General features: G+C 33.4%; 1 protein-coding gene across 1 annotated transcript; it reads left to right on the top strand.

The window, feature by feature from the left end:
- Positions 1 to 5,828: 5,828 nt before the first annotated feature.
- LOC142356144 (uncharacterized) lies at positions 5,829 to 6,698 on the top strand. The gene has a single exon (XM_075408109.1). It carries the CDS (start codon positions 5,829 to 5,831, stop codon positions 6,696 to 6,698), a length of 870 nt encoding a protein of 289 aa, XP_075264224.1.
- Positions 6,699 to 12,054: the final 5,356 nt, after the last annotated feature.

Raw genomic sequence — 12,054 nt, 5'->3', positions numbered from 1 at the left:
TATCTAACATGCAACATTAACCAAGTGGTTAGTTTAATTTACATGTTTGCAGATTAAAAAAAATAATAAAATTTTGAAAATATCATTTTTGAAATTATCGTAATTTATTGTTTTTTTAAGAAATTGTTTTAAAGACGATCTAATAAAGTAAAAGACTATCTAAGGTTTCGTGTTTTTAACCAATAGGCACGATTGTTTTTGACCGCCTTTTTAAAAGTACTAAATGACTGTTTTCCGTTTTTTTTACAGCAAATGATTATTTTAGACCGCTCTTTAAAACTAAGCAATGATAGTCTTTGACCATTATCTTTTGGAAGATTGTTTCCTCAAAGCATGTATGCAGAGGATCCTAATCAAAGTCCACCAGGTAAGGTTTTGTCAGCAAATAAAGATTTCGACCACTTTTTTCAAAAGCAACTTCGGCTGGACTCTACCGTTGTCAAACTACTGCTTTCACCAAATTAGGATGGACTACCCGGACTTGAGTCGCAGAACTTTTCAGTGCTGAACCAGCACATTTAAAGAGTAAAATCTTAATTCAGTTCTGAAACATTGCATCTCCAGAATATTTTAAGTTTCTTTATGTTCAGTATTTCTTCATTATGATTATATTGAGGTCATAAAGTTCGCCCAGGCTAAACTTATCGTGCATAGTCTGAAAATTACTCATACCACAAAATTAAGTCTGAGCAGAGTAATTTCATACATTTGTAGCTTATGGTCTGTCCATAAGCTACAAATGGACAGACCATAAGCTACAAATGGACAGACCATTAGCTTATGGTCTGTACTTTTCACCCAAAAAAATTTCCTAACAAATCTCCCCATAGAAGCTGCCGATTATTTTTTTCGGGAGAGTTTTAATTTTGTTTTCTAGAATCGTTTTTGGTAAAATTTTCTGGTAAGAGACAAAACATTGCGAGAAATAAGAGAAATTGAGAATTAAAACATTGAGCAGCTTTGAAAGATTTCTGAATTTTTTGCTTTTGTTCGCGGATGTTGATTACTGTGTCTCTATATTCTAATAATTTTTTCAGTTCCTTTAAGTTTAATATGTGAAAAGTGGCAATCTGAAGTGTAAGCACTGTATTTTTTCCAAAAAAATATCAATTATCAAGAGATTTTGTGAGAAGATAATGTGAAAGAGAGAGAGAGAGAGAGAGAGAGAGAGAGAGAGAGAGAGAGAGAGAGAGAGAGAGAACGAGATGAGAAGAAAGTACGCCTTTTACATTTTTTGCAGATCGAAAAGTTGTTAAACAAATTAAAAGTTGTTGATATAACAAATTAAAACATAAACAATCACTAAGAAATAGAATGGGTAGCTAAAAGGAAACAAACACTGAGCAAAATCAGTGATCAGAAACAATATTTTTCGAATGCTGAACCATCTGAAACGGCAAATTTTATTAGATCAATTTCACTACTTACAAAATGCTAAAATTTTCGAGTAAATTTACTTAAAAACAGCAGCGCTATTCAAGATCATTTTTAATGGTTAGAGTTACATCCATATGTGGATATCAGTAACCGTCAACGAATCTGGTTTACGATTCTAATAATGTTCGATATAAAGATCCATCTTGTTTGTCGTTCATGCCATTTTTGATCAACCGCCCGGGTCGAGGTTTGGTGGTGAATTTTCGTAAGAAATGCGGTGAAAAGCGGTGAATTATTTTTTTTCACCGCATTCACCGCAATCACCGCATTTCTTACGAAAATTCACCGCATTCACCGCATTTCTTACAAAAATTTACCCAAAAACCTCGACCCGGGCGTAAGTGTAATGGCTGTTATCAATGCTTAACATCAGTTGTTTAAGACATCAGTTTTTTTCTAATCTTACTGTATCCATTTTCCACGATAGTTAATGACTTGCCACATAGACCGAAATGGAAGAAAGTCTAATTGGTTATTCATTTCACCAAAGTTCTTCAACGCACAAATTGCCAATCAGAAAAACTTCGCTACTGTAGCATTTCACGGCTGGTAGGCTGGTAGGAACAATTGAGTATTCGAATTAAGTCACTGTGAAAAATTCAGCTAACAATGTTTTCACGCTAGGTCAAGAGTTTTGGTAAATAATAAGTATTCGCATACAAGGTTTATGAAATAAGTGAGTATGAGCAACAAATTTCATACCTTTTTGTTATTGTTATCGGCAGTTTGTTTATCAATACTTCATTGTTGACAACAGTTAATTAAAATGAACTATGTGGCAAAGTAATGTCACTGTTGTCAACGAAAAAGTATCAAGATTTCCAAAGGTACCATTTGCGCAATTTCGTTTTAAGAAAATAAATGTCTTCGTTTGTAATAAAAATGGAAGAGAAAGATGGTCGCAAGAGTTGTTCATGTGTAATACCATCGGGAGTTTCCACAAACTTTATTTGAGATATTAATCTCAGCATCTATTCTGCCCCCCCCCCCCCCCCCCCCAGAAGAGTAATGGGCATATAATTTTGAGCCCCCAGGCGCACGTACTATATTTTTTACATAGTAACGTCAAATTTTACAGCAAAAAATTTCTAAGCGGGTTCATAAAACATTGCTGAGCGAAACAAGAATATTTTCCAATTTCCTTAAATTTTGTCTCATGTTGCTGTTTGTTGGTTTGTTATAAAATTAAACAATATTTTTCCGGTTATACAAAAGATATACAACTAAAGTTAACGGCGTAATTTTTCCTGTACTGGACAGACTACAAAAGGTTCATAAGAAGTCATATTGGCTTCTGCAAAAAAAGGAGCAAAATGAAGAGCGTGAACAATTCGGGATCATTTCACGCATCCACATGAAAATTTAGCGGCAAATCTGCCCTCTCCATAAAAGCTCATTTATTTTCTACATTTTCCCACCCACAATCATTTGTTCACAAATAATTACGTTAACTCAAAATTTATTCATGTGCGTTCCTCAAAATCGCACCAGCAATTAAGCTCCAGAAATAAGAGTTATAATTTTCTAAAAATTCTCATAACGCAAATTTATTTGTGACCTGTTAGTTATGATTAGAAAGATTCTTCTCGAGTTTCTTGTTTATGTTCAGTTGGGATTTATGATGTGTTCTGCCTCGACTGATGAGTACAGACTACCCAGACACTTTTACCCCGAGAGTCAAAATATATGGAATGATCTCATTTTGATCCAACTGACTTAGATATAAATAAATAACAAACAAACATTTTTGTTATTTTTTCATCATGCGTGGAAACTTGTTCAGAATGTCATTGTAACGTCTGTTTCCCAATTTTTTTTGCATGGACACAGGGGGGGGGGGGTTCCCTTATAGTAGTAAGATTACCTGGTGGAAAGAATCCTTGGCATAATTATATTATAATAAATGCGCGTATAAACAACACCGTAGGCTTGACCAGAACTTATGAAAAGACCACGCTTGACTCTAATCTGTTATGAAAGGCCGAGCTATACACTACATTGCTGTGAAAAGACTTCAAGTTGACTTTAAATTGGAGCTAGAGCGTGTGAATAAAGTTAATGCTGGACCCCCACTATAAATGTATAAAGCACTTTCATAATTCGATGTCTGGACTAGGGTTCTGGTGGAACCGGGACGATTAAGGATATTTTTGTTAAAATCTTGCAAAATACGTTACGTTCCAAGATGTAGGGTATGATAATTATCCGGCTAGAATCATTTGAGCATTTCAGGTGTTCACAGGTGCCATATTTTTGATTAATTTCACTCACTTTCGAAGCTGTTCTCCAATATTCCATCTTAATACAGTGTAAATCTGGGTTATACGTACTGTTTCTCAATATATTTTACAGGTATGAAAACCAAAGTAACTTTTATTTGAAGTAGATTTAACAATTTTAGCAACAACATATTCTTCTATTGATATGTTAAAAGATTGCCGTAAAAATATGAATTTTTAAATACAGCTCTAAACAAGCAAACCATCAGTTTGAGATGAACCAGTTGACTGAGCAAGACGTTTTTTTTAAGATTACAAATAACTATCAATTATATTCTTAATCAAAGATGCTGCGATTCTAAAAAACGCAAACACCGATACGACCCCGAACCCGAAAATGCGTACACAATCAAGCCAAGTTTTTAAATTTTTTGAACTAATCCTGCAAGATTTGTCAATTTTACTTTGCTTTATACATTCACTGACAAAAGTAAATGCACAAATTGAGTTTCACGTGATGAATAACCTGTGTTTGGAGTCAATTTTGTTCTACATAACTTTGGTCATTTTTTTGTTTGTCAACAACGCATCATCATTAGAAGTTCAATATATCTATTTTGGGGTAAACTGACAAGCTTACTTACAGAAAAAATACAGATTGAGATCGGCCAGTTTCCCATAGGCAGCTGTATTTTGAGTCCTGCGTGAAATCTGTCTCGTTTGCTCTTAAATTTGTTAAATTCACAATACAAAATCTTGCTTAAAATTAGGGAAGCATTACCAAATTGAACAGATTCCACGTTGGATTAAAAAAATATGTTTGCGGAAAACTGGCCGACTTCTACCTGAATTTTTACTGTAAGTAAGCTTGCCACATTACCCAAAACAGATCTAATGGTCTTCTGATGATTATGCGAGGATAACATGCAAACCAAAAGAAACTGCTAAATTTTTGTAGATTGAAATTGGTTTCAAAGACAAGCAATTTACAATGTAAAGCTGCATTTTGTTTGCTTACTTTTGTCAGAGAGTGTACTGTATATTACTGCTCCGTATTATCTGAATTTCAGAAATAGGCAAGACCAGTAGCCAAGGTGGTTAATGGTGTAAACATTTGCTCCAAAATTCTATTGCAAGATGGAGTAATATGGCGTCATATCTTAATTTTTTTGCTTCGTAAAGCTAGAGGATCTTAATTTATTTCTGACGCTCAGCTAATTATAAATGATTTTGTTATCTCTTGTTAAATTCAACCGTGATCACACGTGTTAAATTTACCCGGCTTAAAAACTTTGGACTCCCACAAATTCACATATAATTCTCAAACAAGCAATAAAAATCAACACGAAGTTTCTTGGCTTCTTTTTCTCAACTGTTTAACTGAATTGCAATCTCAACCATAATTGATCAAAAGTGTAGCCATGCCATTCGTTGCAACAAATGTTTGGGTGTCCTGTAAATTATAGTTACAGATTTTTACAATTGTACAGGTAGGCATGGTCTCTAGTGAAATAAACTGATGGTGTAAAGATTGTTCACTAAATATTTATACACGTATGCTTAACTGCAGAAGTAAGTTACCGTCAAAAATTTTACAATGTAAAGCTTTATATTTATACCTATAGTTACCTCAATTTGCATTTACGTTTTGAAAACCATAACTGCAGAAGTATTTTTGTACTCGAACACCTGAATTCTGATCAGTTGTTCGGCAAAAACTTATTACTGCTGGTTACCTCCTTCACCAGTGATCTTGTAATAAGCATCGTTTACTTACTTTACAAAAATTCTGTATTCAAAAGGGTGAGTTCTAAACAAATGTAGTCACAGTGAGTTTAAAAGAAATCCAAAATTTTTTACTTTAACTGTTTGTTTCAGGTGTCAAGATAATAGGCGCGCCGGCAAGACAATTATTTCTACATTTTTGTACATTAAAGAAGGTAAGGTATATTACCAGAAACTTGGTGCTTCAGTTGGACTTGATTCACTTCTTGGAATCCTGTGGTTTTTTAGGTCAGTTTTTTAAATCATTTTTGGACTTCCGTAATATTTGCTGCAAAGACTTACACAAGAATCTCACAACATTTTCCGCGTTGTTTTAAAGTATGATACTTTACTTCATTTTTTTTATTTTAAAAGTTTCCTCTCATGTTTTGAAAAGTTATATTCAAAATGAGCTACGACTTACAAAGGCTACACTACTATGCAGAGGATCTAAACATTCTAGGAAGAACGAAACTTACACTGAGGAATGTTGATACTACTTTTTACGATACAATCCTATTGCACGCTTACCAACTTGAAGTTACAAAAGTTGTTGTCGAAACGGAACAAGGCGACCAGTTTCCAAACAAATTTGAGTATATTAACTCACTTGAAGTTCTGGAAATCAAATTTTTTGGAAGCTTAAAACAGGTTGAAATTCTCACCGTTTTTATTGACTACAAGTTTCATATCGACTTGAATCGTAAATATGGTGTTTATGTGCCTTTTGGTGGATCATACGGAAAACCCTACGAACTGGCGACCTTCTTTGAACCCTGGTTTGCACGAATGGCCTTCCCAACTTTTGACGATCCTCATTTCCGCTTCAGATTCAGTATGAACATAAGTATTTTCCAAGATCCACAGAAAAAACTAGATACTGTTTTATTCAACGCAGAGTTGAGTTCAAACAAAAATACTAGAGATGAACGAAGTTTCGGGTTTGGGGAAACTAAACCAATTCCAGCATATTTAGTAGCATTTGCTGTTTTGAACAGAGAAGTAAGTTCAATTCACTACGAGTTCGAGCACCTCAACATTCCTATTCGTTTTTATGGTGACAACTCGAACGGTTTCTTCAGAGAAACCAAATTACTCAAATATGCTAAGCACGTGATTAAATTCACAATGTCGTACTGTAAAAGTCGGTTTGAAACTCCATGGAAATTGACAGATAAACTGGATATTCTTTTCGTGGACCATTATGCCTGGGGAATGGAACAGCCTGGACTGATAACAGGAGCCCTTTTCGCAATAATTCATAATTCAGCAATTTGATTTTAATTTTTTTCAACTTAATTTCCTTCAATTTGAATAGCTGTATATAATATATGATGACAAATATCATTTTTCCTGAAAAAAACAAAAGTCTTTATGGAAAAAAAAGTTTCGTTGTATTTACCATTTTTTGTAACTGATTAATTTCAGTTATTCCGTAACTGCGAGAAAACTGCTCTAGGTACGGTTAGATGAGTATATCAACCGAAAGGATCATTACAAGAAAGAAGTCTATTCCATTTTACAAAAAAGATACGAGCTTCAGAACATAACTTACTTCTTGTCTTCAGCAGTATTTCAGAGCAAAAGTTTCATAAGAACGAAGTTTTTTATATGCAAAATATGAAAACAATTATTCTCTAATGGGTAAACAGCTGTTTTCATGTTATACTTTGTGTTCGAAAAAAAACTTTTTTCTAGCTGCGAAGCTGTAAGCTCAGCGGGTCTATATTGCAGTGTTCTTGGTTTTTTTACGACTCGAAGAGGAGTACAGATTTTCTATCGGCCTCTTTATTGTTTTTTTACAGGACGTAGTTTTGTTCAAGCGGCATTTTGACTTAGAAGTGAAAGTGAAAAAAGCTGTCACAGTAAACAAACTTTTCCTATGCGAGATAAATTTTTTGATCATGCGCTGCGTTCAGTGAACAATTTTTTGACTAAGAAAAATGTTTTTGAGAGAACGGCGCATATAGATAACCATTTTAGCCTTTTTTCCCCCTCCCTTTTTGTTCATCTTTTTTACTTGTAATTTGTTTTTTAGTAGAAATAGTTTTTGATTTATGTTGCATTATATCTAAATTTTGATGATAGTATCACAAGTTTTGCAGATCCTAAAAATTATTTTCAAGAGTAAAATTGATACATGTTTCTCTATTTTTTAATGAATATTTGTTTTTTTTCCTTAATTTTTTCATTTTTGGGTCTTTGAGTGAACATTTTTTCCCAAAAATTAGTCCATATGGCAACGTTCATTTGGCAATTAGTGCATGGAACAACTCATTTGGACGCGTGTTCTTTTTTGTTTTATAAAAGTGTTCACATGCTAGATTTTTTGCATTTTTTGTTCAATTCTGCAGTGGTTTTTGGTTTTAATTAGTAGAAAACGCCTTTCTGTGAACAGCCAGTAAAATAATTTCATCTTTACAAAAGTTGATTGATTTGTCGCGTTTAATCTTTGAATCTCTGAAATTGAAACTTTGCTTAATAATGACAATTTCAACCAATTTTTTAAAAACAAAATTATCATTTTGAAAATTGGTTTGCAAATTACTTCAATTTAGCGATTATCTGTATTCTTTTTAATTTTTAGTCTAGTCGGAAGGATGACTGTGCAAAAATTCTAAAAACAATTTTGCTAAACAATTAATTTTACATATTTTTTGAAACGTTTATAAAAAAGGATGTAAAAGTCAATGCTGCATGTGAAAAAAAATAGGTCACAATGCAAAACGAATCGGAGAGCAGAGAGAGTGTTTTTTTGTTCCTATCAGTTTTTAACAAAACAAATAGGTATTAAAAAATTTGCTAAGCGAGCGGGAACTTTTGATCAACTGCGGCTTTTTCAAAACGGTCAAACATTGTATTTGTTTTAAATCCAACTTTTTCCGCCAAAGTGTTTTTAACAAATATCCAAACCAGTAGTTGCTTGTTTGGAAGCATTTTTGACCATCTGAAACAAATAGTACACTTTAAGGTTCAGCTTTTATATTTTTTTAAGTTTCGCCATTTTTCGAGTTTTGTCAGAAATTTTTATGTTCTTCAATTTTTTTAATTGCTCTCAAAAGAAGTTTGTAGCAATTATATTAGTCCTTTCGGTCTTTTTCATGCGATTTTTCGCTTGACCAATTTTTTGTCCGACAATTTTGACTCTACGTTCTCAAAAACGGGATAAACAAGTAGCGCCCAGTGGGCATTAAGTGCTCTTAGAGCGTTTCAGCTCTGATTCAACTCAAACTGTTTTGGAGACTTATGCTGATGGTTTGAAGGGCGGTTCTTAGAGTTTGAAGACCCCTCCACTGTTGACCCCCCTACCCCCCCCCCTATTGCTCTCAACCCCCCGAGCGCTTTTACCCCCACTCCACCCCACACTTCCCCCATCAGCCCACGGTGCAAACCCCCAGTTTCTAGCTACTGAAGATCAGCAGCTCGCTAATAACACGCAAGTTTGAACTATTTTGCAATTTTTTTCAAGCTTTTTTCGAAATTTTTGACACTTTTTTGAAATTTTTTATCAGGCCTAGGTATCAAAGGACCTCCTCCAGGTTTTTATAATAGGTCACTGCATAGTTTTAATTGGAAAGGGAATGGTTTCAACATTTTAACATTACGAATTTTAGCATTTTTTTGACAAAACATGCAATTTTTTAATATTTTTTTTTGACATTTTTCCGTATTCAGATCTTTCCAGACCCGGGGCCAGAAAACATTCTAGGGTGTTTGATAATAGGTTACTGTGAACTTTTTATCGGCCAATGAATAATTTTTCAACTATTAATGTCACAAATATTAGCAATTTTTTGATGAAACTAGATTAGTTTCAAGTTTTTTGAAAACTTTTTGTCAATTTTTAGGTTTTTCAGCCTCAAGAGCCAGGGAAAGGGAACTTCCTCTAGGGTTTGAAAATGGGTTACTGTATAATTTCTAGATCCAATGGAACGTCTTGCAAGATTTTAACATCACAAATTTTAGCAATATTAGACAAAATTTGCCATTTTTTTGCATTTACAGTGAGTATTCTTGTTTTTGTGCCTCAAGGATCAGAAAACCTCAGTTAGGGAATGATAATAAGTTACTGGAAAATTTTTGATCGTCATAATTTAATTTTCAACTTTTTAATATCACAAGTTTTATCAATTTTTTTTATATAATATGCAATTTTTTTTTAAGTTTTTTGGATTTTTCTTTTGTCAATTTTAGGGTTTCTTCAGCCTCAAGAGCCACGTAACCTCCTCTAGGGTTTGATTTTAGCTTAATGTTTGGCCTCTAGATGTAATGGATTGTTTTTCAAGTGTTAAATATAAGCAAATTTTAACAATATTTCTCAATTTTTCAAGGTTCGATGATAAGCTGTATCATAGTTTCTAGGGTTAATGGAATTGTTATAAATATTTTAATGACTCCAGCTTGAGCAATTTTTTGAAAAAATTTGTTTTTTTTTCAAATTTGGGAAAAATTATTAGCATGTTATAAGTTTATGGATATTTACGATCTAGTGAAACTTTTCAAAGCTTGAAATTGGGATACTGGATAGTCTCTTGAGACAATGAAACAGTTTTGATTTTATTATCTTGATTTTTAGCAAGATTTAAAAAAAATTGATTGTTTTTAGAATTTTTGAATAAATTTTGTCTTTTTCTGAGTTTAACGATCATTACAGATAAATGAATAACGAAGCTTTTCAAGTCTCGCGGATGGGTTACAGGACATAACTCAAGAGACAAAAATAGTTTTCAACATTTTCATTGCAAAATGTAGAAGCTTTTCTTTTAAATTTTGCAATATTTGTAAATTTTTAAAGTATCTGTTTTCTATTTGATTTTTTTATTAACAAGGCTAGAAAATTAAACGTTGCAGATTCGGAACAAGCTAAAGCAAGCCTCACTAAACCGTGGGTAGCTACTGACGAAACCAACTGCTCGCCGGTCGTTTGAGAGCAACTCGCCCGTCGTTAGTCGGTTATGTTTTTGGCGTTTGCCAATTTGAAATTAGTTTGTATAGCCGTTTTTGTAATTTTTCATTCCAATTGACAGTTTTTAAGACAATTTTGTTAGATTTGATTGGCTGAATTTGAGCAAATTTTTTCTGATTTCTGTTTTTGTTCACGGTTTTTCTTTTTTTACTCTGATCTTACACTTTTTCTGTAGTTTTCTTTTGTCAGTTCTAATCTTAAAGTTGTTGCCACTATGAGGTGACTATTCAAGTCTACACAGGGCACTTTTTATTAGACTATATTACAAAAATATCTTCCAGATTTGTTTTCATCGTGGGAATTTTTAATAGTCCTTTATGTTTTTCTATTGAGTTTTGGATGAATGACTGATCTAGCAGAAGAAATAATACAATCTTTGTGCCGAATATTTGTTGCGAAGTTTTTTGAAAGCTAAACCAGGACACTCCGCTTAAATAAAATAAACAATTTTCTAAATATTTCAGAAAATAGATCTTTTAATATTTTAATTGTTGTTGTTTATTACTTTGCGTCAAATATTGGGTAACTGACTTGTGCAAAAAATGTAATTAACTGTTTCTCAAATTACTGGTCCGCAACTTTCTTTTAGCATTTTGAAGACTTTTTTGGAGAATAAATCTTTTGGGTTTGTCATCATCTTTTTTCTTTTTCCTCAAATTTCGCTTTTTGAACCCCTTTTATGAGTTTGTCAGTCAATAGCATTATTTGTTTTATAGGCTCTTACCGATATTTTTGGAGTGGCAGCTAAATTTAGGTTTTCTCAGACGGTACATCAGCTTTTGCTAGTTAGTTTTTGCGTGATATTTTTCCTGTTGTTGTTCCGAAATGCTTATTATGATTATGTAGAATGTATATTAGGTCAATAAGGATAATCAATTTTCTTTTTCCAGTTGTTTCCGGATTTCTTCCGGCTAAAACATAGCCGGAAGGAATCCGGAACCGACTCGAAATAGAAAAATGACCATCCTCCCAGACCTAATGTACATTCTACACAATGGAAATTCTCTCGTTTTGAATTTGATCTGACGCTCTTTTTCGTTTTACATTTGTTCACACAGCGGAGCCGAAAAAGTCAATTGTCTGAATGATTTTCTGTTTGTAATGGTATTTGCGCGCATGACGTCATTTCTCACTCTCTTTAATCAAGGTTTTTTAGCTGATTTGCGTGATTAGATTTTGATCATGCATGACTTACCTCAAACAGTAAAATGAGTTTTGCACTTAAAAACTTAAGTTTAATGTGAGTTAGTTTAAGGTCAAAGGAACGCATTTGCGAATTATAGGTCCCCAATGAAAACGCTTCTGAGCAATGAATTTTAACAAGCTTTTTCAAGTTATCGCTGAAGGTTTTTTACATAACTTTTTGAGCGGCGTCAATAACATTTTCAACTTACATCCATGTCTGTTTGTATATTGTACTGGACACTATTCTTCGCAGCTATTTCAGCAACCTGCCCGCTATGTTTATGCCGGCTATTCCGGCAAGCTCGCAAAACATTGCAGTTGTATCTTTTGCAGCCAAATTATTGCGGTAGAGATTAAAATACAGGTAGACCTTCAAATATTTACTCCCCAGCCTTCCATTGTTCGATTGCTGAATAGTTTTCCTATATTTAATTGATTGTAAGAAAACTCATCCACATACACACTCTCTGTCTCATACAGGCA

The sequence above is a fragment of the Convolutriloba macropyga genome, unplaced genomic scaffold (assembly GCF_964194025.1).
Source record: "Convolutriloba macropyga unplaced genomic scaffold, txConMacr16.3 SCAFFOLD_3304, whole genome shotgun sequence".
Taxonomy (NCBI): domain Eukaryota; kingdom Metazoa; phylum Xenacoelomorpha; order Acoela; family Convolutidae; genus Convolutriloba; species Convolutriloba macropyga.
Note: the sequence above shows the minus strand (reverse complement) of the source record. Positions and strands in the feature narration are given on the sequence as shown.